The sequence below is a fragment of the Echinops telfairi genome, unplaced genomic scaffold (genome assembly GCF_000313985.2).
Source record: "Echinops telfairi isolate 266 unplaced genomic scaffold, ASM31398v2 ScPeMD7_7407;HRSCAF=8445, whole genome shotgun sequence".
Lineage (NCBI taxonomy): Eukaryota > Metazoa > Chordata > Mammalia > Afrosoricida > Tenrecidae > Echinops > Echinops telfairi.
The window spans coordinates 8738165-8761451 of record NW_022111307.1 but is presented as its reverse complement, the minus strand read 5'-3'; the positions used below and the strand labels follow the sequence as shown (position 1 = coordinate 8761451).

The window sequence follows — 23287 nt, the reverse complement described above, 5'->3', positions numbered from 1 at the left end:
TTGGGTAATACGAGTGTAATGGTGACTAAAGGGTGTTTTTTCATGTCCTCTATGCTCTAACTACGAAAATATTTGATTTACAAATAAGGAATCCTATTCGCGGAATTTCACTTATCATGGTAGGGTCTAGAACCGATTAACCGCGATAAACGAGGGTTCGCTGTATAACCTCCTCCCTGGGGGACGGACAACAGAAAAGTGAGTGAAGAGAGGTGTCGGACAGTGTAAGATATGACAAAATAAAAATTTATAAATTATCAAGGTTACATGAGGGAGGGGGGAACAAGGAGGGAGGGGGAAAATGAGGACCTGATGCCAGGGGCTTAAGTGGAAAGCAAATGTTTTGAGAATGATGAGGGCAATGAATGTACAAATGTGCTTTACACAATTGATGTATGTATGAATCGTGATGAGTTGTATGAGCCCCTAATAAAATGATTTTTTTCAAAAGAAAAAGAATACAAACAACCACAAAAAGAACGTTGAATAAACAAGACAGAAGAATGGGTGCATTTGAGCGATGGTGTTGGCAAATAATGTTGACTATAGCTTTTGACTGGGCTGTCAAAGAACAAACAGTTCTGTCCTGGAAGGGCAGCCAGCATACTCAGGGAAAGTGAGGATGGCCAGAGTTCATCTCAGTAGAGACCAGTCTGTGGAAAGGAACAGCCCCAAAGAGGAAGACCCTTGATGAGAAGGAATGACACAGTGGCTGCGACAATGGGCTTCAACATAACAATTGTGAGGTTGGTGCAGGCTGGGCAGTGTCTGGGTCTGTTCTCCATGGGGTTGTTGTGAATCAGAACCAGCTCCATGGCCTCCAGCAATCTCACATCATCATCTTATTCACCCGGTGGAAATGTACTAGGGGCTGCAGTAGCTAAGTGCTTGGCTGCCAATCAAAAGGTTGACGGTTCAAATCCACCAGATGCTCCACTGAAGAAAAATAAAACAGAGTCTGTAACAATCCATCCTTGGAAACTCTTTGAGACAGTTCTACTCAGTCCTAATGGGTCACAATAACTATACAGCAAGGTGGTTGTTTGTTTTTTTTGGGGGGGTGTAGGGGGGAGGTTACTGTACAAAGAACCGGAGGTATTGGGTCAAGGTCTTCCCTTGAACTCCAAAGTCCCACTCCATTGACTCTCAGGATGAATTATAGCCTTCTGGGCTATAGCATTTGGAAAGAATACATGTATAAAGGTAAATAGATGAAGGTCATGCTGAACTGTGACAACATCCAAATTATCTGAAAACAAACAAAAAACAACCCACTGCCACTGAGTCAGTTCTGACTCACAGCAACCCTATAAGACAGAGTAGAATGACCTATTTGGGTTTCTCAGACTTTAAATCTTAACAGGAGTAGACAGCCTCAACCACCCCGATACCCGGGGTCCTTGGAAAAATGGAAAACTCTTGGGATATGTCCATAAGTGACGGCAAGGGATAACACCAAGTAAGGCAGAAACCCAGACCTGTCCCTATTTGCAGTCGCAGCTGACTTGTCAACTCCACGTGTTACCCAATAGAAGGGCTCCAAAGGATTGTCTTTGCTGTCATCCTCACAGAAACAGGTTGCCACCCAGTGAGTGCAAGCCACCTGCCTTCATGTTAGTAGCTGCCCACAAACTGTCCCCCTCCCCACCCCCACACACCACTAACACCAAAGACTCACAAGGAACAAGAAAGTAAAATAATGTTCATCACCAAATTCTGACACCGGACAGAGAGTTCATTTTGCATTTCAGCCACTTTGACTCATGAGTGTGGGGACAGGAAGAAAATAACTGTTGTCAGGTGCCACCGAGTCGGTTCAGACTCATAGCGACCCTATCTCTGCACAACAGAACGAAGCACTGCGCCAATCTCACTATTGTTCGTGTGCCGCCGTCCACTGAGCAGCCACCATGTCAATCCATCTCCTAGTGGGCCTCCCTCTTTGTCCGCTGCCCCTCTACTGGACCAAACCTGATGTCCTTCTCCAGGCGTTGACCCTCCTGACAACATGTCCAAAGGCGGCGAGATGAAACCTCGCCACCTTTGCAGCACTCTGGTCACACCTCTTCCAAGACAGATGTTTGTCCTTGTAGCACTCCCTGATACTTTCTGTAATTCTCCAGCACCGCCACTTAAATGCGATACCTCTTCCGTCTTTATTCAATGTCCAACTTTCACATGCACATGAGGCGACTGAAAATACCACGGCTTGGGTCAGGTGCACCTCAGTCCTCTTCAATACACAAGAGAGGCTTCTGCAGCAGATTCACCTAATGCAATATGTCTTTTGATCTCTTGACTGCTGCTTCCATGAACACTGATTGTGGATCCAAGCAAGACAAAACCCTTGACAACATCAACCTTTTCTCCATTCATCATGAGGACATCTACCCAGGGTTAATTTCCCCCACTATATAGGGCCAATTCATAAGGTCCCCTGGTGGTGCCGCGGGTTAAGCATGTGACTGCTAAGCAAAAGGGCAGCTGGCTGCTTGAGGGAGAAAGGTGAGGCAGTCTGCTTCCGTGAAGATTCACAGCTTCAGAAACACAATGGAGCAGTTCTACTCTGGCTTCTAGCTTGACTCTGTGGAATCTCAGTGGACACTGAGTTTGATTTATATTGTTAATTACCAAAATACATACAGATACATAACAACATTTTTAATACTTTCCTTCGGGAGAATCGTGTCTGCTTTCGAAAATAGGAGCTCGTAGCTTTGTCCTATATGCATGTGCATTTAAAATGTAAAGGTGAGAATGAGGGGGGTCGGAGCAGAGACCCCAACCCATCTGTAGACAATGGGACATCCCCTTACAGAAAGGGCACAAGGAAGGGATGAGTCGAACAAGGTGAAGTATAGCACTGATGAAATACAATATTCTTCTGGTTCCTTGAGGCTTCCTCACGCCCCACTATCATGACCCCAGTCCTGCCTTTCATTGTGGGCTAGACCAGAGCATGTGCACAGGTACAGATAAGAGATAAGAGCTCAGGACACATGGAAACCAGGAACAGGAATGGGAGTAGCGATAGCAGGAGGGCAGGGGGAAGGCAGGGGGGGGGGAGAAGGAAGAGGGTACGATCGCAATCATTGACACATAACTACACACACACACACACACACACACACACACACGGGGACGAACAACAGAAACCATGTAGGAAGGGAGACATCAGTCAGTGAGATATGAAAATAATAATAAATTATAATTTATCAAGAGGTCACAAGGGTGGAGGGGAGAAGGAGGGAAAAAAGAGGAGCTGATACTAAGGGCTCTATAGAAAGTAAAAATTTAGAATATAATGCTAGCAATATATGTACAAATATGCTTGATACAATTGATGTCTGGATTGTTATCAGAGCTGTAGAAACCCCCAATAAAATGATCTTTTAATAATAAAAGAGTACGGAGTTAGTTTGATGTGAAGGGTATAATTTGAACAATAAGTATTATACTGCAAAAAATAAAATAATGCAGATAGCATATTTGAGATCAAGGGAATTTATAGAGCCAAATGTATGCACATGAAATAACTATCTGTGGGGGGAAATAAAATACATTGAAAGGCAACCTAGGTTGCTACAATTGAAATTAATAGATGGGCTCTAGTAAGATAGGCGTCCCAGTACTGCCTGATGACCAGAGTTCCAGTCCCTTTGAAATAACTCTCCTAAGCCTCCCCCTGGCCCCACTCCCACCCCGGACCCCTGCCAACACACACTCTCTCTCTCTCTGTTTTCCCCATTGTATATCAGGGGGTCAATCAAAAAGATCTGTAAACCTCCTTCAGAGCTCTAAGGCTCCGTGAATTCTTACTGATGTGCTTTTTGCCTTGGGACTTGGCTGGGGCTTAGAATGCAATAAACACACGACTCAAGTTTCTCACCAGGATGCATTTCCTCATCCCCGCTCTACCTAAAGCACCAACCCTGAGCCCTCTGGGGGGCAACAAACAAAACAAAAAACACCCACTGCTGTTGAGTCCTTCCGACTCTCCCAAGACTGTAATCTTTATGGAAGCCAGCTCCACATCTTTTTTCCCAAAGTGCCTGGTGCCGTCCAGCTCCCTAGCTGATGGCTTCCCCACGGCACCACTGGGCTCTTTTCCTAAGCAAAGAGGAACTGCGCCTTGCATGGCGTCTGCTTCCAAGCTCACAGCTGACACCCACCGCGTAGCTGGAAAGCCCAGGTGGTCCTGGCAGCTCCCCTGGAGTGGGAACTACATCTCCCAGGGTGCTCCGGGGCAGCGGCCCACTCGGATTGGCCGGGGCTCCGTGACGTGCAGTGTTTTGGCTGGGGCGGTCACGTGTTTCCTTTGTTGTGAGCTGCGGCAGAAGACGGGTGGCCGTAGCAGACGCCGGCGCTGGAGGCTGCGCTGCACCGCCGGCCGCTGAGGGACTGCGGGGCCACTGCCACGGGGCGCTTCGAGGCTTCACCGAGAGGTACCGGGGGATGACAGCTCCGGGACTGTTCCAAAGGCAAAAAAAAATCAGCCGAGCTGGGGACCCGGGGGAGGAGAGGCGCCGAGGTCGGGAGCCCGGTGGACGTGTGCTCCGCGGGAGGGAGGATAGCGGGGCCGGCCTGTAGTTGCAAACCCAGGGGTCTGAGGACAGCTTGCAGCTGCCGCTGCGGGACCCGGGCCTGGGTCCGGGGGCCTCTGGGACTCACTTATGGTCTCCAGCCTCCGCCGGGTAGCGATGGTCCTGCAGGAAGGGCACCTGGGCTCCTGGCACTAGCGCTCCGGCCCCGCGGCGCTGCAGACGGAGCGTTGGAGGGGCGAGGGCCGCGGGGGCTGGGGCTGTCCGGGCAGGGCCCCCCTACTCCCCGCCGCTGCCTCGGGGTCGGTGGAGTCTGGATCCACCCTCGGGTCGTGCAGGTTGCAGATGGGCTTCGATCGCGCTACTACCGCTTTACTTGTTCTTCTTTTCCCAGCCCCCCAGGAAGCCCTGAATGCACAGGGCTCCCGTGAGCCTTCCGTTTGGTGGGGTCAACCGCTGACCCCGTTGGGGACTGACCCGGTCCAGGTGGCGTTCCCGGGGCAGCGGGCCAGAGAAGCCTTATGAAGAAGTTTGCGAAATGTATTCGGCACTGTCACCTGACCGTTACTCCCGCCCCGCGCCAGCCTTTGTTTACCGTCGTTCGAGACAGCGCGCCCCGGGAACCCGGCCCTAGAGCCGCGGCCCCGGGGGGAGCGGGGGCCGGCGCGGGGGTGGGGGAGGCGGCGTAGAGGCGGCGGAGTCCCGCCCCACCGTGCCACCTCCCTACCACTCCGGGCCTCGGTTTCTTGGTGTAGTTCCTAAGCTCCCGCCTCCCAGGCCGGAGACCTTAGGTGAAGAATGTGAACGCGGCCAGGATTGGGCGCCGGCGCCGGCGGGTGGGCGGGGCGATGGGCGAACCTCGCGTGTCTATTGGCAGATGTCTTGTCGCTAGGCGCTGCCCCTGTCAGTCATTCCCCGCCCCCATGAAGGTGATCTGGAGGACGCGCGGGAGTGCGCGCTCCCGACTCGGAAGCAGCTGCGGCCCGAGGGGACCCGGGGGACCCGGGGGGGCGGGCGCCGCGCGCTCCAGACCCGGAGGCCGCGGGCCGGAGCTGGCGCTGCCGGAGCCAAGCGGAGCGGCCGGCCGTGGGCATCTGGGTGGCCGCCGCGGCTCCTGCCCGGGCCTGCAGGCCGCTCTGGGCACACGGGAGGACGGCGCCGGGCCGCCCAGGGACGAGATAATTAGCCGTCTTGAACGGGTGTCTCGTTTTCTCCCGGGATGCGGGGCAAGCAATGCAAATGTGTCCTTGAGCTTGTGGAAAACAAGCTTTGGGATTGCATTGCCATATTCTAGGGTGTCTCACAAATAGCACGTAGGCAGTGATAGTTTTTTTTAAAGCATGTCTTCAACTATTTGCAGCTACGGACTGTGAAATCACTCGTGTGAAGACTTCATATTAGAATGCGGCTTTTGAAGACGGTTTGAAGCGCCCCCCCCCCCACCAATCCCTGAAAGTTAAAGATTATTATATGCCTGATTTAGATGAATTGTTTTCTTTATTTAGGGCATTGTGGCTCAAACTTGTATGTGATAAGGCAAAAATTATTGATAATTCAGAATTTCAGAGAAATGAATTGCAACTGTGATGTGTTACCATTGAATGTTAGGCAACTAATCTGCCAGGCCAATCATTTTAACCATAATGTCTGGAAGACATGATTTTCCTAATCTCTGGGTAATCTATAGGGTACTTGAGTTGAGCTTTTCGGTTTCTGTAAACATGTAGGAATTCACCCAAGACTTAATACGTATTTGTGCCAGGAAGATTGGTCTCCCTTGGGTGAAGGGGCTACTGAAGAGTTCGCGTTGGTTATTTATTTTCAGAATGTGTTAAATCCTAGTGGAGCTGTTCATACCACCTTGAGATGGTTTAGCTCCGATCACGAGCTGCCTGACCACGTGTGCATGGAGGGCATTGGGTGTCTAACTGATAAGAAATGAAATGCAAGCCCATTAACCTTTCTAAAAATAAAACTCACTGAATAAAGACCTGCTTTTTTAACAAAGCCGGAGACTTAGTCTTTAAACAGGAAGAAAAGAAATGAGATTCTGAGTTAAGATTGAGAAGCCAGCCTTAATTTAAACTCACCTGGCTTTTGTCCAAGTTGTTAAAAACCTTAATGCTTTTTCAATAAACTTTTTAACTTCCTTGTTTTTCTGCCATTTCCTTAAAAAGGTCACCCGTGTGAAAAATACTTAGCAAACAAGTAACTGCAGCTATTTTTGTAGCATTTTCTCTTACCTAGAAATGTGAGCCATCCCTTTTCAATAAATAATTTAGGAATTTTATAATGAAAAAAATGTAAGACCTCCTCACAAGTGTACAAATGACATACATTTTGTGTGATCGGATTTTGTAACAAAGAGTACATCAGCCACTCAACTGTTAACGTCTTAAAACACCTTTCTCTTAAAAGCCAAACTAGTGTTTTCATCCTAGAGTTTGCCACTCTGCCTAAACTCACCACCCTTTAGTTGTAATTTCTCAGCATCTGACCCATACCAACAACTACAAAAATGTATGTTTTAAAAGGGACCAGGCTGTGCTTGATGGTTTCTCAATGTTATTTCTGTAAAATATCATGTCTCCTCGAAGGTAAAGAGCATCCCCTTAAGGTGCTGTCCTACACAGAGAAGCCATCTAGATTATTAGCTCTCCAATTTGCCCAGGCCCGGAGACCCAAAGTTCCAGATGATTTCTCCCTGTGTAAAAGTCCTTCAGGTAAGGAATCTCTGTGTACTTTTGAGGTGGCGTGGATGTTTAACAGAAATCACTTTTAGAAGGCTTGGTCCCTTTTTAAGAAACATTTTTTCCTAGTCTTTCTCAAACACACAAACCCACTACCATGGAGTGCATTCCAACGCATAGCAGCCCTATAGGACAGAGTAGGACGCTTGAGAAGGTAAATCTTTAAGAGAGCAGCCAGCCTCATTTTTCTCTCCCTACACAGCTTATGGGTTCAAACCTCTGATCTTGAAGTTAGCAGATTACTTAACTCACAGTGCCTTCCAGGGCCCCTCATATTTAAGATTTGTCAAATGTGAAAGATTGCAGCCGTTGGGTGATGAATTTAGCCAGAGTGACATACCTCTCGTATGGTGTGTGGTGTTTGCCACTCAAGGTTAAATTTGAGAAACCTCCACGTGGAGCGTACCACGCAGCACTTCACTACTTGCCTGTGGAAAGCTTGCTAATCAGGGTGTGTTTCACTTCCTTTGCTTTTTGGTCTTTAATGTTTAGAATCCTCTCATTGCTCCCTACTGTCTCTACGGCTGATAGTCATCTCTTTCTGTTATATTGGGTTTCTGCAGTCTAAAGAGCAACACGGGCCGATTGCAGCATAGTTATGCTCTAGTTCAGTGCTGGGCTTCTCCTTCAGTCTCTGTGCCCAGTCTCTCATCCTTTGTCCTCATCTCTATTAGGTTGCCAAGTATTACTTTACAAGCCTTGCAGAAAATGCCCACGTGAATTGCCTTGCTCTTCCGCTCCTTAAGAAACCCTTGGTAGCTAGTGTTACTGGTTGGGCTACGCACCGCAAGGTCAGCAGTTCAAAAGTACCAGCTGTTGCAAGAGAGAAAGATAAGGCTTTCTATTCCTGTAGAGAGTTACAGTCTCTGAAACCCACAGGGGGCAGTTCCACCTTGTCCTATGAGGTTACTCTGAGTCACAATTGACCCGATGACAGTGAGCTGAGCTGTTCGACTCCTTTTAAGGATATTTTAGAACAGGCATCCTCAGACTACGGCCTGCGGGCCACATGCGGCCCGCCGAGGACATTTATCCAGCCCGCCAGGTGTTTTTGCCCCGTTTTTTTACTTCAGAATAAGATATGTGCAGTGGGCATAGGAATTTGTTCATAGTCTTTTTTTTTAACTGTAGTCTGGTCCTCCAACGGGTCTGAGGGACAGTGAACTTGCCCCTGTTTAAAAAGTTGAGCCCCTATCATCATGAGAATCCACTTCAGTTTGCCTTTAAGTCTTTATTACGGGGGGAGGGGGGAAAAGGTGCTGAAATTTTGAATGAGTTTTAGTATCAAATTTTGACGTTCTTGGTTGATTCTAACCTTAGCTAGAGTCTAAAATCATCAGAATCGAATATTCGTGACCCCAGTGGCAGGCAGAGAATAAAAAACAAGACCAAACTTGCCATCTGTTCAGACTCTGTCACACCCATGTGTGTCACCGAATGGTGCTCCCAGAGCGGTCAGCGGCTGATTGTTTCAGAAGCAGGTCACCAGAACTCTCTTCCAAACTCCCTCTAGGTGGTAGAAAAGCCTCAGGCCTTTAGCGTAGCAGCCAAGCACATAGGTAAACCGTTTTGTGCTACCCAGGAAAAGGCACAGTGTAGGAGTCCCATAAATGCTTATTGAATTGACTTGAATCTCTTCATTGACTCAGGATCCTCTTGTCTGTTGGGGGGAAAAAACACAACCAAGATTAACAATCTCCTAATTACACCAAGTAAAATTATTCTGCACCAAGAGTACACAGGTTAGACTGATGTCTGAAAGTAAGGAAACGTGAAAGATGATGTTCAGTTCACAGTTGGTCTCGGTATGGAGATGTGTGTCTGGGTATATATGTAGAAAACTCAGTAGTTTGTATTTAGGGGGCGCTAACTTTCAAATATGCCTAAACTGGTTAAGAATTAGAAGTTCTACTTAGAGACATCGGGCTAGACACCAGAACCACCTGTGTTTAAATACGATTGCTATTCCTTACATAGCCGGTTTTGCCTCTAAAGCATTCCTCATCTTACTTTCCACTATAAAATGAAAAAGTAACTGTGACTAATTACTTGGTTTCTGCAGGCATTGTGCCTATAAAGTTCAACAAAGCAGAAGAAATAAAGCATATATATGTTTATAAATATTTATTTGCTAGTGTGCAGATTCTAGAAAGGTAATCTATATAACTAAGAATGAATTAATGAAATTTATTTTCTAAGCTCCCCCAAATGCTAGACTTCTTCAAATGGGCTCCACAGTTATATAATGCGTTGTGACGAAACTTTGCTTTTGTCACTTTTGGTAGATCAACTCTTAGAATTTTTTATGGTCCCAAACATGATGAAACCCCATTTACTAGACATTCATGAAATAGCCAGTGCTAAATTACCACAGGATATTTATGCTCTTGTCCCACTGCCACCACTAGCTTGCTGTACTATACATTTTTTTGCTCGTCTTTCATTTATTTACTGCAAGATAAATTTGCCAAGGGAGTTTATCAATAAGAAGCTGGTTTGTCTTCAGCGATCGTGTTGCTCCCTGAAGACAAAATGGGTGCAAGGGCAAGTGTGTTGAAGAAACCTGATGGTGCCCGGCTATCAAAAGATATAGCATCTGGGGGTTTAAAGGCGTGAAGATAAACAAGCGGCCATCTAGCTGAGAAGCAACAAAGCCCACATGGAAGAAGCACACCAGCATGTGTGATCATGAGGTGTCGATGAGATCAGGTATCAGGCATCTAAGACCCAGAATAAAACCATACCCAAGGTTAATGGGGGTGGGGTGGGCATGGAGTGGAGTCCCAATGCCTATCTGTAGACAATTAGACATGCCCTCACAGAGGGGTCATAGGGAAGAGAGGAGCCAGTCAGGGTACAATATAGCACCAATGAAACACAACTTTCCTCTAGTTTTTTGGCGCTTCCTTCCCCCCACTATCATGACCTCAATTCTGTCTTACAAATCAGATTAGACCAGGGAATCCAGGACAGATAATCCCCTTCGGGCCAACAAGGAGAGCAGAGATACTAGGAGGATTAGGGGAGGGTGGGGGAAAAAGGGAATAGATCACAAGGATCAACCTAGAACCCCCTCAATGGAAAAGTGGGTAAGGGGCGAGAGAGGTGATGTAAGATAAGGAAAAAAATATAACTTATCAAGGGTTTGTGAGGGAGGGCGGGCGGGGGAGGAAGGGGGTCGAAATGGGGAGCTGATATCGGGCTCAAGTGGAAAGAGAATACTTTGAAAATGATGGTGGCGGCCTATGTGCAAATGTGCTTGACACATTGGAGGAATGTATGGATTGTGATAAGAGATGTAAGAGTCCCCGATAAAAGTATTTTTTAAAAAAAGCTGGTTTGTATATAACAAAATTATTCATTTGCTGTCAGGAACTGTTGTTCAGTTATAGCGTGCAAAAGTGAGCACATTAAAACTAGAATGTACTCAAAATGGTACTAAATGGTACATGAACCGATTAGTGTCTGATATATATGTTATTGTTTTCCATTTATTTTAGGTGTGGAAATTAAAAATATTTTGACTGGGGGCTTTGATCAAGCAAATGCTAAAAAGGTATTTCTATTTACAAACTAAACCTTGTTTTTAAGAGAACTTAAGCCATTTTCCTTTCTTTAAGCAGGGGTGACTTAAACCAATCTTAAAAGCTCTCAAAGGAGGGCAGTGTCAAAATCATTTCAGTTACCCAATAGTGCTGATCCTGATGGCTTCTGCACTTCTTAGGCTTTCTTTTAGCTGCCATTCCCTATGCATGCACTCACCTGAACGTCTGGTGAAATATGTCAGAAAGAGGTGGAGACCTTTGGAAGGAGTTGTGAATGAGATTCTGAGGGTGTAGAATAGCGGAGGGTTCCTCTGCGGGGCTTACTACAGAAGTTACCTGTGTCTCCAGACTCAGAATACAATTATTTAGACAGGGCAGCCTCTGGGCATCTCTGCCCTGCTGGCAAGCCTCTCTCTGGCCTTTGGCCTCTCAGCCACGTGGCCTATTAGCTTCTGCCTTGCCCTTCTGCCCTACTCTTACAATGTTACAAACCTCTTTAGGGCTGCCAATAAATGCCCAGAGGGCATGACACTCCACCTTAACTCGCCTGGTGAAGGATGATTTAGCTCCTTGAGTCAGCAAACATGGCACCCCAAATTAAGTGCTGGCAGGTAACCCACTCCACAAGCCTACCTCCTGCCTGAAGGCATTCACCTTTACAAGCTCACTCCCCTGGTGTCACAGCTGTCTCCTAGATTAAGAAGGTTCAAGACATTGGGCCCTCAGGATTCAAAGGACACTCCCCACTTCCTGCTTCTCAGATGTCTCATTTTATACCTAGCAGGATGGTATTCATAATTAATCCTGTTGACAGTAACTCACAACTGAATTTTATCAGTGTCTTCCTCCACCTTCTCTTATCCAGACTCATCGTCAAAGGTGGTTTGGTGGGAGTAACACAGGCTATGGCTAGAAGAGCTATATCAATAATTCCCTGCACTGCAAACCCCATAACATCAAAGGTAGAATTGATGTATAGCCATGTGCTCAATCTGTTACTTATTTATAGTCAAGTTTTAGGTAAGTTTAGGAGTATTTCTTATTATTGAAGGGAATCAGGGCATAGCTACCATACATTAAAAAATCTGAACACTGGATATTAATAGTGGAAATTTTAAGGAGAATAGAGAAAAACAAGGGAGCAAAAATGTCACAACTCTTGTATTTCCTTTTTTTCTGTCCTAGATAAAGTTTTTCTGTTTTCTTAGCATGTTTTTTATCTGCCTTTTTAACTTAATATCTGTTTAGTACTTCCCTACACCATTCAGTAGTCTATGTAATTTTATACAGACTGAAAAATAAAAATAAAATAAATTTTATATAGACTGTTCTATCCTGAAGATGTACTGTGGTTTCATCTCTTATTATAGAGCATTTAAGTTGTTTTAAGTATTTCCTATTAATGGTGCATCAGACAGCTCTGTAGATAAATCTTTGCATATTTCTGATTATTCTTTAGAACCGACTGCTAGAAAGGAACTTGATGGCCGAACAATGTACATACATTTAAAGGCTAGTGACAGTGATAGGGAACCGCCTCCCTAGAGCTACGCTGTATTTACATAATAATCATTTAAGTTGTGTAGTCAGATTCTGAGTCCTGTACCCTTCTTCACCCCGTGTTCCTACACTGTTATAAACCACAGTCAGTAATATGATAGCTGGCTGTGTGTGGGGGTGGATAAAAGGGGGATGAATGATTTAGGTCTCTCAGCTGGGGGGCCTATTGCAAGGTATCCCTAATGTCTCAATTACATATCTAAATTATTTACAATTTTTATTAAAATGACATACCGTGCTCAAGACAGGAGTGGGCTCTGAAAAGCCAGTGGACAAGAACCCCATTGTCTTTCAATTCCATGTTCCCACAGACTTTTTAAAGCCCCTCATACTACATTAGGTGCAGGTGTTATGAAGTATTTATATCAAAATGAAATCGCTTAATTTAAATATTGGTTTCTCTTTTTTTACATATTGAAATGTTTCCTTTTATTTTCACTTTGTAGCAACATAAAGAAGATCCCCGCCAGTCATTTCTCAACAATTATTTAGTCAACTGATGTAACAATGGTACTAATATTGGGACGCAGACTAAACAGAGAGGATCTTGGGGTGCGTGACTCCCCAGCAACTAAGCGTAAAGTTTTTGAAATGGACCCAAAATCTCTGACAGGCCATGAGTTTTTTGACTTCTCTTCAGGATCATCCCATGCTGAAAACATACTTCAAATATTTAATGAGTTCCGAGATAGCCGCTTGTTCACAGACGTCATCATTTGCGTGGAAGGAAAAGAATTTCCTTGTCATCGAGCCGTTCTCTCGGCCTGTAGCAGCTACTTCAGAGCCATGTTCTGTAATGACCACAGGGAGAGCCGAGAGATGTTGGTTGAGATCAACGGTATTTTAGCTGAAGCTATGGAGTGTTTTCTGCAGTATGTTTATACAGGGAAGGTGAAGATTACCACAGAGAACGTGCAATATCTCTTTGAAACATCGAGCCTCTTTCAGATCAGCGTTCTCCGCGATGCATGTGCCAAGTTCTTGGAGGAGCAGCTTGATCCCTGTAATTGCCTAGGAATCCAGCGTTTCGCGGACACCCATTCCCTGAAAACGCTCTTCACCAAATGCAAGACTTTTGCACTGCAGACTTTTGAAGATGTGTCCCAGCACGAAGAGTTTCTTGAGCTTGACAAAGATGAACTGATTGACTACATCTGCAGCGATGAACTTGTGATTGGTAAAGAAGAGATGGTTTTTGAGGCTGTCATGCGTTGGGTGTACCGCGCTGTTGATCTGAGAAGACCCCTGTTGCAGGAACTCCTGACACATGTGAGACTCCCTCTGTTGCATCCCAACTACTTTGTTCAAACAGTTGAGGTGGACCAGTTGATCCAGAATTCACCTGATTGTTACCAGTTGTTACATGAAGCAAGACGGTATCACATTCTCGGGAATGAAATGATGTCCCCAAGGACTAGGCCACGCAGGTGAGGAGACTACTTAACTAATTCGCCGCAATTTAGTGGCATCATTCATTCTTTGTTGTAATATTTTTGAACCTCTTGAGCGTAAACTAAATATAGTCATTTACTCATGTAGCCTACATGAGGCTTTCTAGAACTGAAGAACTGTTTGGGATAGTGTAAGTCATTGGACCTCTCTCAGTGAACACTAGATTCATTCCACATTAGCAACTTTTGTTACTGTTCTGAACTCTCAGAGGGGTTTGCAAAGAGTTGCAACAACGATGGGTGTCTCAAGATGCTTCTACTCGCTATTCTTACTCCCTTTTAGAGTCGTGGAATGGTCAGCTTTTCTGTCCACAGGGTCTTCTGGACATAGTGTGTGCTTACAGACTCTGGTGGGCCTCCTTGTGCTGCATCCGCAGTTGAGCACCTTCTCTAAAGCAGCGAACGAAATACAAAGGGGAAGCAAATGAATTATTGCTGATTCAGTTAATTCCCAGGTGTAAAACTCAGGCCTCCAATCTTTTTTCAATTGCCATAGTTAACTGTTATGTCCATCTCAATTTTTAAGTCTTTCATTCCATTTATAACAATTACAATATCATAGGAATGTAGAAGGTTTATGTTTAGGGGTAGGAACTCAATTACAGTAAATGTGCTGCACTTGATACCTTTTACAGTGGATTTCTTCATGAGACATCTATAGATTTTAACTAAAATAATCTCCATATACTAATAATGGAAGGAAAAAATGTTAATGTAAATAAGAAATGGCTATTGGGGGAATACAATGTGATTAAAATTCTGTCTACTGTGGGAGGGCTTTTAGAAGTACATTAGTTTGGCTGTAACAAGATTTCATTGGTCTCCACATGTTAAATGAGAATGGTTATAAATAGTATAGTACTATTATGTGAAGTGGAAATAGTACCCACTTCACAGATTTGCCTTGGAGATTATTAAATACAATCAAGAACCTCTACAGAGTCAGCATAATGCATGGCACATAGAAAGTACTCAGTAATCGTTAGCAATTACTATTTATGGGAGCCCTAGTGGTGTAGTGGTCACTTGACGGGCTGTTAACCACAAGGCCAGTAGTTCAAAATCACCAGCCGCTCCTCGGAAGAAAGAGGAGGCTTTCCACTCCCATGAAGAGTCACAGTGTCAGAAACCCACAAGGGCAGTTCTGCCCTGTCCTGTAGGGTCACTGCGAGCTGGACTTGATGTCAGTGAGTTTGGTTTTGGGTTTTGACATTACTCTTGATATAAAGAACGCTAAGCATTGGGCTGTTAATCATACCAGTCACTAAGGGAGAAGGTTGGCGCTATCTGCCCCCATAGGGATTTACTTGCAGTCTCGGGAAAGCCTGTATACAGCTGCTATGAGTCAGAATCGACTGCGTGGCAGTGGTTTTGTTGTTGTTATTTATACAGTGCATTGTCGACCAGATTGTTCTAAGAAAACTCCCAGTAACTGACACTCTGAACCTCTTATAAGTTAGGCATCTTATTGGGTATCTAGGATTATAAAATTGATGTGATCTTTTATATTAAGGATGGAGCCATTTTTCCCCCAAGACCAGCTGCCTTAGTTAAGAGTAATTGTTTTATAATAAAAATAGAAAGATAGACAGCTGTGGAAATACTATAGGGCAGTTCTCTGACCCTCCGGAGGGTCTTCATGAACTGGAAACCACTCAGCAACCATGGCTTTTGTTGTTGTTCTTTTGTTTTGTTTAACAGAAAGAGAACTTTATTTCTCGGTGGGAAGAGAGTGGGGGCGGGGTACAAGGCCCCTCATGGTTTTTTTACTCTGTTAACCAAGAACCGCAAACAGACCATTTTATTCTATAAATATACTGATGATCTATTAAAACGTCTAATTTTTAATTAGCTCTGAGGGTATTTGGGCTGAGCATGAGAATGTGAGAGGTGAGGTTTCTGAGTGTGTGATCTACAACAAAACAGAACCCCACTGCCATGTAGTCAGCTCTGGTTCCTGGGACCGTGTGGGACAGAGTAAACTGCTCCGTGATCGCCTCAGGAATGGATACTCCTCTTTCCCTCTTAGTGGGTTTGAACCCTGCAATTTGCAGCCCAATGCTTAACCTGCTGTGTCACCAGGCTCCTTGAGTGTTCGTTAAGAAACTTGAACTGCTTTTGGACTGTGTGATTATTCGCTCTTTCAAAACGTTTTTCCCCTCCAAGAATGAAAAGAAAAGAAAAAAACACAAAAAGCCGTTCATGCTTCCAAACAGAGCCCCCTTAAAGCAAAAAACAGTCCAGGGTCAAATGGAACTAGTAATACCTCTCTTTAATCTCCTAGGATTAGATTAGGGGTCAAGCGATGCATGTTGTCAAATCCAGGCATGTGATTTATTTTTGGTTCTTTGATTTTTAATGAAAATGTGTCCATGAAATCAGACTGCAGTCAAGAGTCCCTTGTCACTCCTTTAACGAAATAAATTTCCTGATTCAATTATTGATTTGATTGATAAAAGTCTGGTTTACACTCCATCTTTAAGAGAGCAAGCCTGCTTCCTACAACGGGGCACATCAGATGTACATCAGATGGCAGCTTCGCTTCTCTCCAGCACAGCGCTTCTCAATGTCCCTCCTGCCGCGACCCTCTCACACAGTTCCTCATGTGGTGGTGACCCCCAACCATAACATTATTTGCATTGCTACTTCATCACTTTCGTTTTGCTACTGTTAAGAATCCGGAGACCCCTGTGAAAGGGTCATTCGACCGCCAAATGGGTCGTGACCCACAGGTTGAGAGCCGCTGCTTTAGCACCAAGTAGGAAGAAAAACCAAACAATACTGAAATTGAGGTTGCTGGTTATTAAAAAATAGAATGGCAGATTTTTTTTTTTTTAATGTAGGCATTCCCCAAAAAGTGTTCAGAGCAGTCCTGGATGGTGCAGCTCTGCCACGACTTTCTGTCCTGTGCATGTGTTCTTGCTGACCTGTTATTACGTGTTAGCATGGACCACTAGGAATTTGACCTGTTATCACGTGTTAGCATGGACCACTAGGAATTTGACCTGTTATCACGTGTTAGCATGGACCACTAGGAATTTGACCTGTTATCACGTGTTAGCATGGACGACTAAGAATTTGACTTGTTATCACGTGTTAGCATGGACCTCTAGGAATTTGACGTGTTATCACATGTCAGCATGGACCACTAGGGATTTCTTTGTCTGAACACTATGTGTTGATGGTGCAGGTTCTCATCTGTCTGAGCAATTGCAAGCTTCTTTGAAAGAGGAGTGATGTCTCCACTTCTTCAAGTGCAGGTCACTCCTGTGACTTCTGCTCCAGTCACTCTACTGAAACTACTCTCCATCCGGCCATCACTGACCTCCTGTTTGTCCCTCGGAGCCTCTCTTCTGTCTTTTTCCGGCTGGATCTCCTTGGGGCGGTTAGGATTTGCTCTATCCCTCTTGAGACTGCTCCCCACTGCCTTCTGCAGGACCGTGCTCCTGACGGTCCTGTCCCTCCTCCCCAGCTGCTGCTTTTCAATGGACGGTCCTTCCTCTTGTGTCCAGTCTTTGAAATATTGATGATCTCTGTGGTTCTTATCTTGGTTTTATAAAATGTCTCAGATCATCATCTGTTCTCATGGTTTTAATTCCCGTGTGTGCTACTGACTATTGTCAAGTGTGTTTCTCCAGTTCAAAGAGTTCTTCTTTAATTCCCTTCAAGCCACTATTTTTTAAATGTGTATATATATGTATTTTAACATGCACATGTATCTTTAAAGTAGCTTCGTCACACTGAAAGTCAGTGAGTCATAATTCTTTAATATTAGTTAATATCCCACCTGTATTCACGTTTTCCCTATCTTCGCCAAGCTGTTTAAGTGAACACAGATCCAATCCAAGACCACCCTCTGCATCTGGTTATTTTCTTTTTCACTTTTATTCTCATACCATTTCTTTTTCCTGGTTCTGACTTGTTGGTAGACAGGTTGTCAAGAAGAACGGTCCACCCTCTGAATTAATGTGGTTGTGTTCTTATTACTGCATTAGGAATTACCGGTTTCCTGGAACTAGAAATTGGTTCTGAAAATTTGAGCTTAATGGGTTCAGGTTAAAATACTTTTGACTAGAATTCTTCCTGAGTGGTATATATCATGTATTGTATCACATCATGAGACACACCATTCTCTATTTGTCCACCATTAGTGACCCAGCGGTTAGCACTTAATTAGTGTGATGACAGTCTGATCTTTCACTGTTTCCTGAGTTAAAGTATTCTCCAGAGTTCGACCCACACTAGATATGTCTCAGACCCAAGCACACGTTATACATGTGTTGTTTCCCTCTCTATAGATTGAAGGTGTGTGTGGTGTGTGTGTGTGTGTGTAAGAGATCGTGGGTTGCGTGTGTGTATATAGAGAGAAGGGAATAAGGGACAGTGTATGGCAGAGTCATAAATAGAGCCAATCTACGAGCATGAAAGTGTTGATAATCAATCCTGCTGGTTGAAAACCTTGAGTGCATGAAAACAACCTTAGAGATGAATCACAGAAGGTGTAAAGTCTAAGAACAATGGTTATTTTTTTAAAATAATTATAAGTAAATTTCCATATGCATATATAGTAGTATTGTTAATAAACAACACATACAATCTTCGTGATGTGTTAGAGCCCCGGCTTCAGAACAAGCAGCCCTGGATTAGTCTGCCTCCACACAACCTGTTAATGTCCTGATGTTGGGCAAGAAACTAACTGCGTTATGTTACAGTTTCCTTCTCTGTAAAATCTGCATAATGCCATTTACCTTTTGAGGTTCTTGTAAGGATTAGCAGTACTGCATGAAAAAACACATAACCTGATATTTGATGCAAAACCCGTTGAGTAAAATTGTTGCTGATTTCCTGAAGACAAAAAATCAGAATTCATTTTGAATTTAGACTTGATCTTAGCCAAAAGGCCGAGAAGCTCATTTTGAATTGATGCTTCATTTTTACAGAATCGGAAATGTGGGCTGAGAGTGGCATAAGTTTGGCTTAAGTGGTTTAAGCATAATTCTTCAGTCTTGAACTGTATGCCCTAGTTTTTCTTTCAAAGCTTATTTGTAATTATTGTAATTTAAGAACCTGTGCTTTGTCACAGAGACATCATCTTCCCCACTGTCATTCCATTATAATAGCAAACACAGAAATGTGCCAAGAACTGCTCTGTGTGTTTTTACATATGTATATCAGCTCACTTAATGTTCAGAAGTGCCCATGACAGACGAGCAAACCAGGGCTCAGAGAAGGAACTTGTCTAAGGCCACGTAGTTGAGGAAGCAGCAGAGTCTGAATCAGGCCCTAGAGGTGCTGCCCAGAGTTAATTTCTCTCCCACTGTGCAGACTGACTCTTGCTTTGCTACCATTTGAATATCAATATTTAAAAAGACAGTCTGCAAAAATGATAACAGAGAAACATCTATTAAATACCCATCTTTTGTTCTGACCCCTTACACTCCATGATTTCCTCTCTTTCCCCACTCTCCCCTCAGCCATTCCCACAGGTCCCCGCATACATTTTGGAGCCCAGTTTCTAAAAAGGAAAGTTTAATATTAGTGTAGAAAATATTTGGGGGTTGGGGAGTTCACAGTAACGTATATACATGTTTTTGAGTCAGGAATAGTTTCGAACTGTAGAGAATTGTAAGGTAGCCCACTTTAACCGGGTTTAAGATTCTGAGTACCCAGTGGTGCTCCTCGCCAAGCACTAAGTTTCAAACCCTTTTCTTCGGGAGGAGAACCCTGCTGTGCTGGTGCTGGACCTCTGCCCAGTACTACCCCTTTGTACCTTGTACTCCGAACTGTCCCTGGCTCAGGTGTTTCTTTTTCCAGACTGGTGTTTATCAGTGTGATTCTGACCACATACACCTAATTTCCTTTTCTTTATGCCCCAAATACTGATTTCCACATATCCATTCCAACCTGAATACTAGACTTTTAAAACTCTTGATTGCGTGGTAGCTGGCTTTGTGTTACACCTGATAGATTATCACCATGGTCCTGAGTCCTTGAGGAGAGTCACTGCCCTGACAGGTGCTAAATTCCCTCTTTGGTAGGATTGGAGAGGCAACACAATGGGCTTCCAAGGGGAAACACGAGTAGCATGAAACTGGATTCAGTGTCTTCTAAATTGTTCGTGTCTATTGGCTTGGGGTGGGTGGGGGGAATCTATGTTTTTTATCACACTCTGAGCAATAAATTAGACAGTAATCTCATTCTTTTGAGTTAGAATCATCAGTTAACTAAGTACTTTGTCTTTTCTGATAGCTTCCACTTGTCCAGTCAGCTTCTAGATAGTGAGTGTAGGAACCTGATTGTCATAATGAGGACGTGAAGACAAGATTGGTGTTTCTGTTAGAAACCAGTGAGAGTGCTGAGGGACTTATTAAGGTACTTTTTCTTAAGAGAAAAAATGTTTTAACATTATTTTTTAAATCCTTTTGTTTTAACAGGCATAAACTGAGGCACCGTAAAGTGAACATACTGGCTTTACAACCACACAGCTAGTTAGTTAGAGTCAGGGTGCGAAGCCAGTCTTCTGAATTCTGGCTCCAGGCCAGTGCCTTTACGAATGGTTTTCTACTGTATCAGAAGGTGGTGTGCAGTTGTTATACACACCACTTCTTTGTTCCTGGAGCTCACACTTGTTCACATACAGTGTGGAGTGCAAGCCTTTCTCTGCCTGACCTTGGATTTTATCTGTTATCTATTTTTTAAAAACACACACAAGCTATTTTCATATGCAAAGAGTAGCCTTGTCCAAACTATTTTTTTAATTGGTAATAGAGGTACCCTTCTAAGTTTACCTCCAATTTTTAAAAAAGAGTTTAGCTAGAGCTACTCTTTTCATGTGAACATAGCTTCTGTGTTGTGTGTATACATCTACCTCACTACATTTCTTCAATACATGCAGGGTGCTACACTCGGTTCTGCACCTTGTTTTTATCACATAAAAATATCATGGAGGTTGTTACATATCACCACATATGGACCTTTCTCCTTTCTGTACTTTTTAATCAAGGATGAAGGAAAAATTCCAGTTCATTCTCTTATTTTAAGAGCTGTATATCCTAAGACTGTCCCTATAAAGATTTGTAGTCTCAGAAACCCTGTGTAGGTTTGCTGTGAATTGGAATTGACTTAATGGCAGTGGAGGTTTTTGGGGGCGGGTATAATATCCCAATTATGGGATAATTTATGTATACAATCCATCTCCTAATGATGGTTATTTAGATTGTTTCTAGTTGTTCCCATTGAAAACTGATCAGTGGATATTCTTGTACCTATTGCTGAGCCGCAGAATTTGTAGAGGAGCCCTGTGGCAGAGTGGGTTATGCATCAGATGGCTAACCCTAAGGTCAGTGGTTTAAAAGCACCAGCTGCTCCTCGGGAGGAAGATGAGGCTTTCTACTCAGGTTAAGGGTTCAAGTCTCGAAACCCGCAGGGGAGCCCTGCCCTGTCCTATAAGGTCACTGTGAGTTCAGATTGACTTGATGGCAGTGAGTTTTGAGTTTGGGAGAATATGTGGATTTGTCATTCTGAGAGAGAGAGAGGTTGACATTACTTTCCAATGTATACTCCCCCATCCCCATATGAAAGTATCTGTTTTCACTCATTTGCCAACACAGTATGTCATTCTCCTATATCTTTACCACTCTGGCAAATGAAAATTTCTTTATCATTTCAGTTTATCATTTATTTATCTGTTTGGTTTTGTAATTACATTTTTATTGAAGCAGTCATACCGATGTGCTTTGGTGTGGTCCAAATGGCTTTCAGCTACATGTGCAAGGACAGAGTTGAGTTGTTTCAACGGAGATGCAGTGTATGACTTACAAATTGCTCTCGGGGCTGCCTGCCATTATATGCCTGCTGCCGGGAGGAAACCAGGGTGCCTCCCAGCAGCACAGAGAGGAATTGGGGCCTTGAATCTCTGTTCAAGATTTGTTTGGGTTTTGTTTTTTTTAATCATTTTATTGGGGGCTTGTACAACTCTTACCACAATCCATACATTCATCCATTGTGTTAAGCACATTTGTACATTTGTTGCCATCATCACTCTCAAAACATTTGCTTTCTACTTGAGCCCTTGGTATCAACTCCTCATTTTTCCCCTCCCTCCCCGCCCCTGTCCCTCACAAACCCTTGATCATTTATACATTATTATTATTTTATCATGTGTTCTTGTTTTTGAAAGCCATGGTTTGTTGGTTGGTTGTTCCAATTTGTTTAACTTTAATGTGTCAAATTTTAATCACAAATAACTGAAATCAGGTTGCCAGCTTAAGCAAAAAAAAAAAAGAGGCAGGTGTTGGAGGACCCGTTGGTCAGTGGAACTGCAGTGAAGGCCGAGCCAGAGCTGAAGCCGTGCCCTTGCTCTCCCTCTCACCTCTGTTCTCTGTGAGTCTACATTGTCCCCCAGCAGTCGGCTGCTGCTGGATGTGTACACAGAGCAAGTTGAGTCACCCAGGGAGACTGAATCCCTCGTTTCCATGGAGAGAAGGAAACTGATTCTGTGAGACAGCCTTCTCTGGGCAGTTCCTCAGGCTGTGGAGGCAAGATTTTAGCAGAAAGTAATGGCTGAAAGCCCCATCCCATGGGTTGGGTTGAGCAGAAACCCAGTGGTGGCCAATAATAGTGAAAGGTATAATTTTGTTTCTCTTGTTCTTCCTTAACTTGGAGTGGGGAAGATGAATGCAGTCAATTGGAGAGCATTTAGAGAGAGAAGCAAACACTGTCACCCTTTTTTCCTGTCTGCAGGAAAGAACACAACTTTGCTTTCTTCCATTTTCTATGAATTCATTATTACTTTTACAGGTAGAATCTATTTCATAGTCTGTTTTTATCACTTAATATGTGGTAAGTGTATTTCCTCGCCATGAAATCTAGAGTAGACAATCATCAAACCGGCAGTGGTTCTCCGGTAAGTGAGATAGACATCTTTGTGGCAAACTATTTAAACACATAGCGATTAGCTCCGGAGCCCTGGTGATCCTCAGTGGGTTACTAACTAAAAGGTCAGCCATTCGAATCCACTAGCTGCTCTATAGAAGACCCCCAGGCAGTCTGCTTCCTTATAGCCTCAGAAACCCTAAGGGGCATCCTCCTCGAGCCTGTGGGGCTGGTATGAGTTGGAATCAACTCAACAGCAGTGGGTTTGGGGTTTTGCTTGCTTGTTTGTTTCTGATTAGTTCTCAACCCTATTCTTAGTTACATGCTGTTTTTTCAAAATAAGCATGAGTGCTTGCACCAGAGCAGCCATTTCCATGAAGAAACCACACTAGTTAATGCTGGGCCCACCCCCACCAAGAGATCAGGCTTCACAGTGACTAGGAGAGACTAATGGTCACATTTTGTTTCTAGTCTATGTATGTTTACTTCTGATAAGACATGGAACTGCCATGCCCACTGGCTATTTCAGGTGTGTCTGCCCAGCCTATTCTCTTACGATGGGACAA

The 23287-nt window shown here is 44.1% G+C and overlaps 1 protein-coding gene and 1 pseudogene across 4 annotated transcripts in view; both read left to right on the top strand.

The window, feature by feature from the left end:
* Positions 1 to 5727, top strand: part of LOC101649655 — a 21750-nt pseudogene extending 16023 nt beyond the window's left edge.
* KLHL24 (kelch like family member 24) overlaps positions 4351 to 23287 on the top strand; it is a 39892-nt gene continuing 20955 nt past the window's right edge. Inside the window, exons 1-4 of one of the 4 annotated variants that reach the window (XM_045296406.1) lie at positions 5803 to 5961; positions 7139 to 7264; positions 10792 to 10847; positions 12843 to 13823. In XM_045296406.1, the coding sequence (XP_045152341.1) occupies positions 12904 to 13823 (920 nt within the window). In that variant the 5' untranslated portion in view covers positions 5803 to 5961; positions 7139 to 7264; positions 10792 to 10847; positions 12843 to 12903. Of the gene's footprint in view, positions 4446 to 5802; positions 5962 to 6397; positions 7265 to 10791; positions 10848 to 12842; positions 13824 to 23287 lie in introns of those variants that run through there. The other 3 variants (XM_045296404.1, XM_045296405.1, XM_004713454.2) reach the window with 3 other exon arrangements.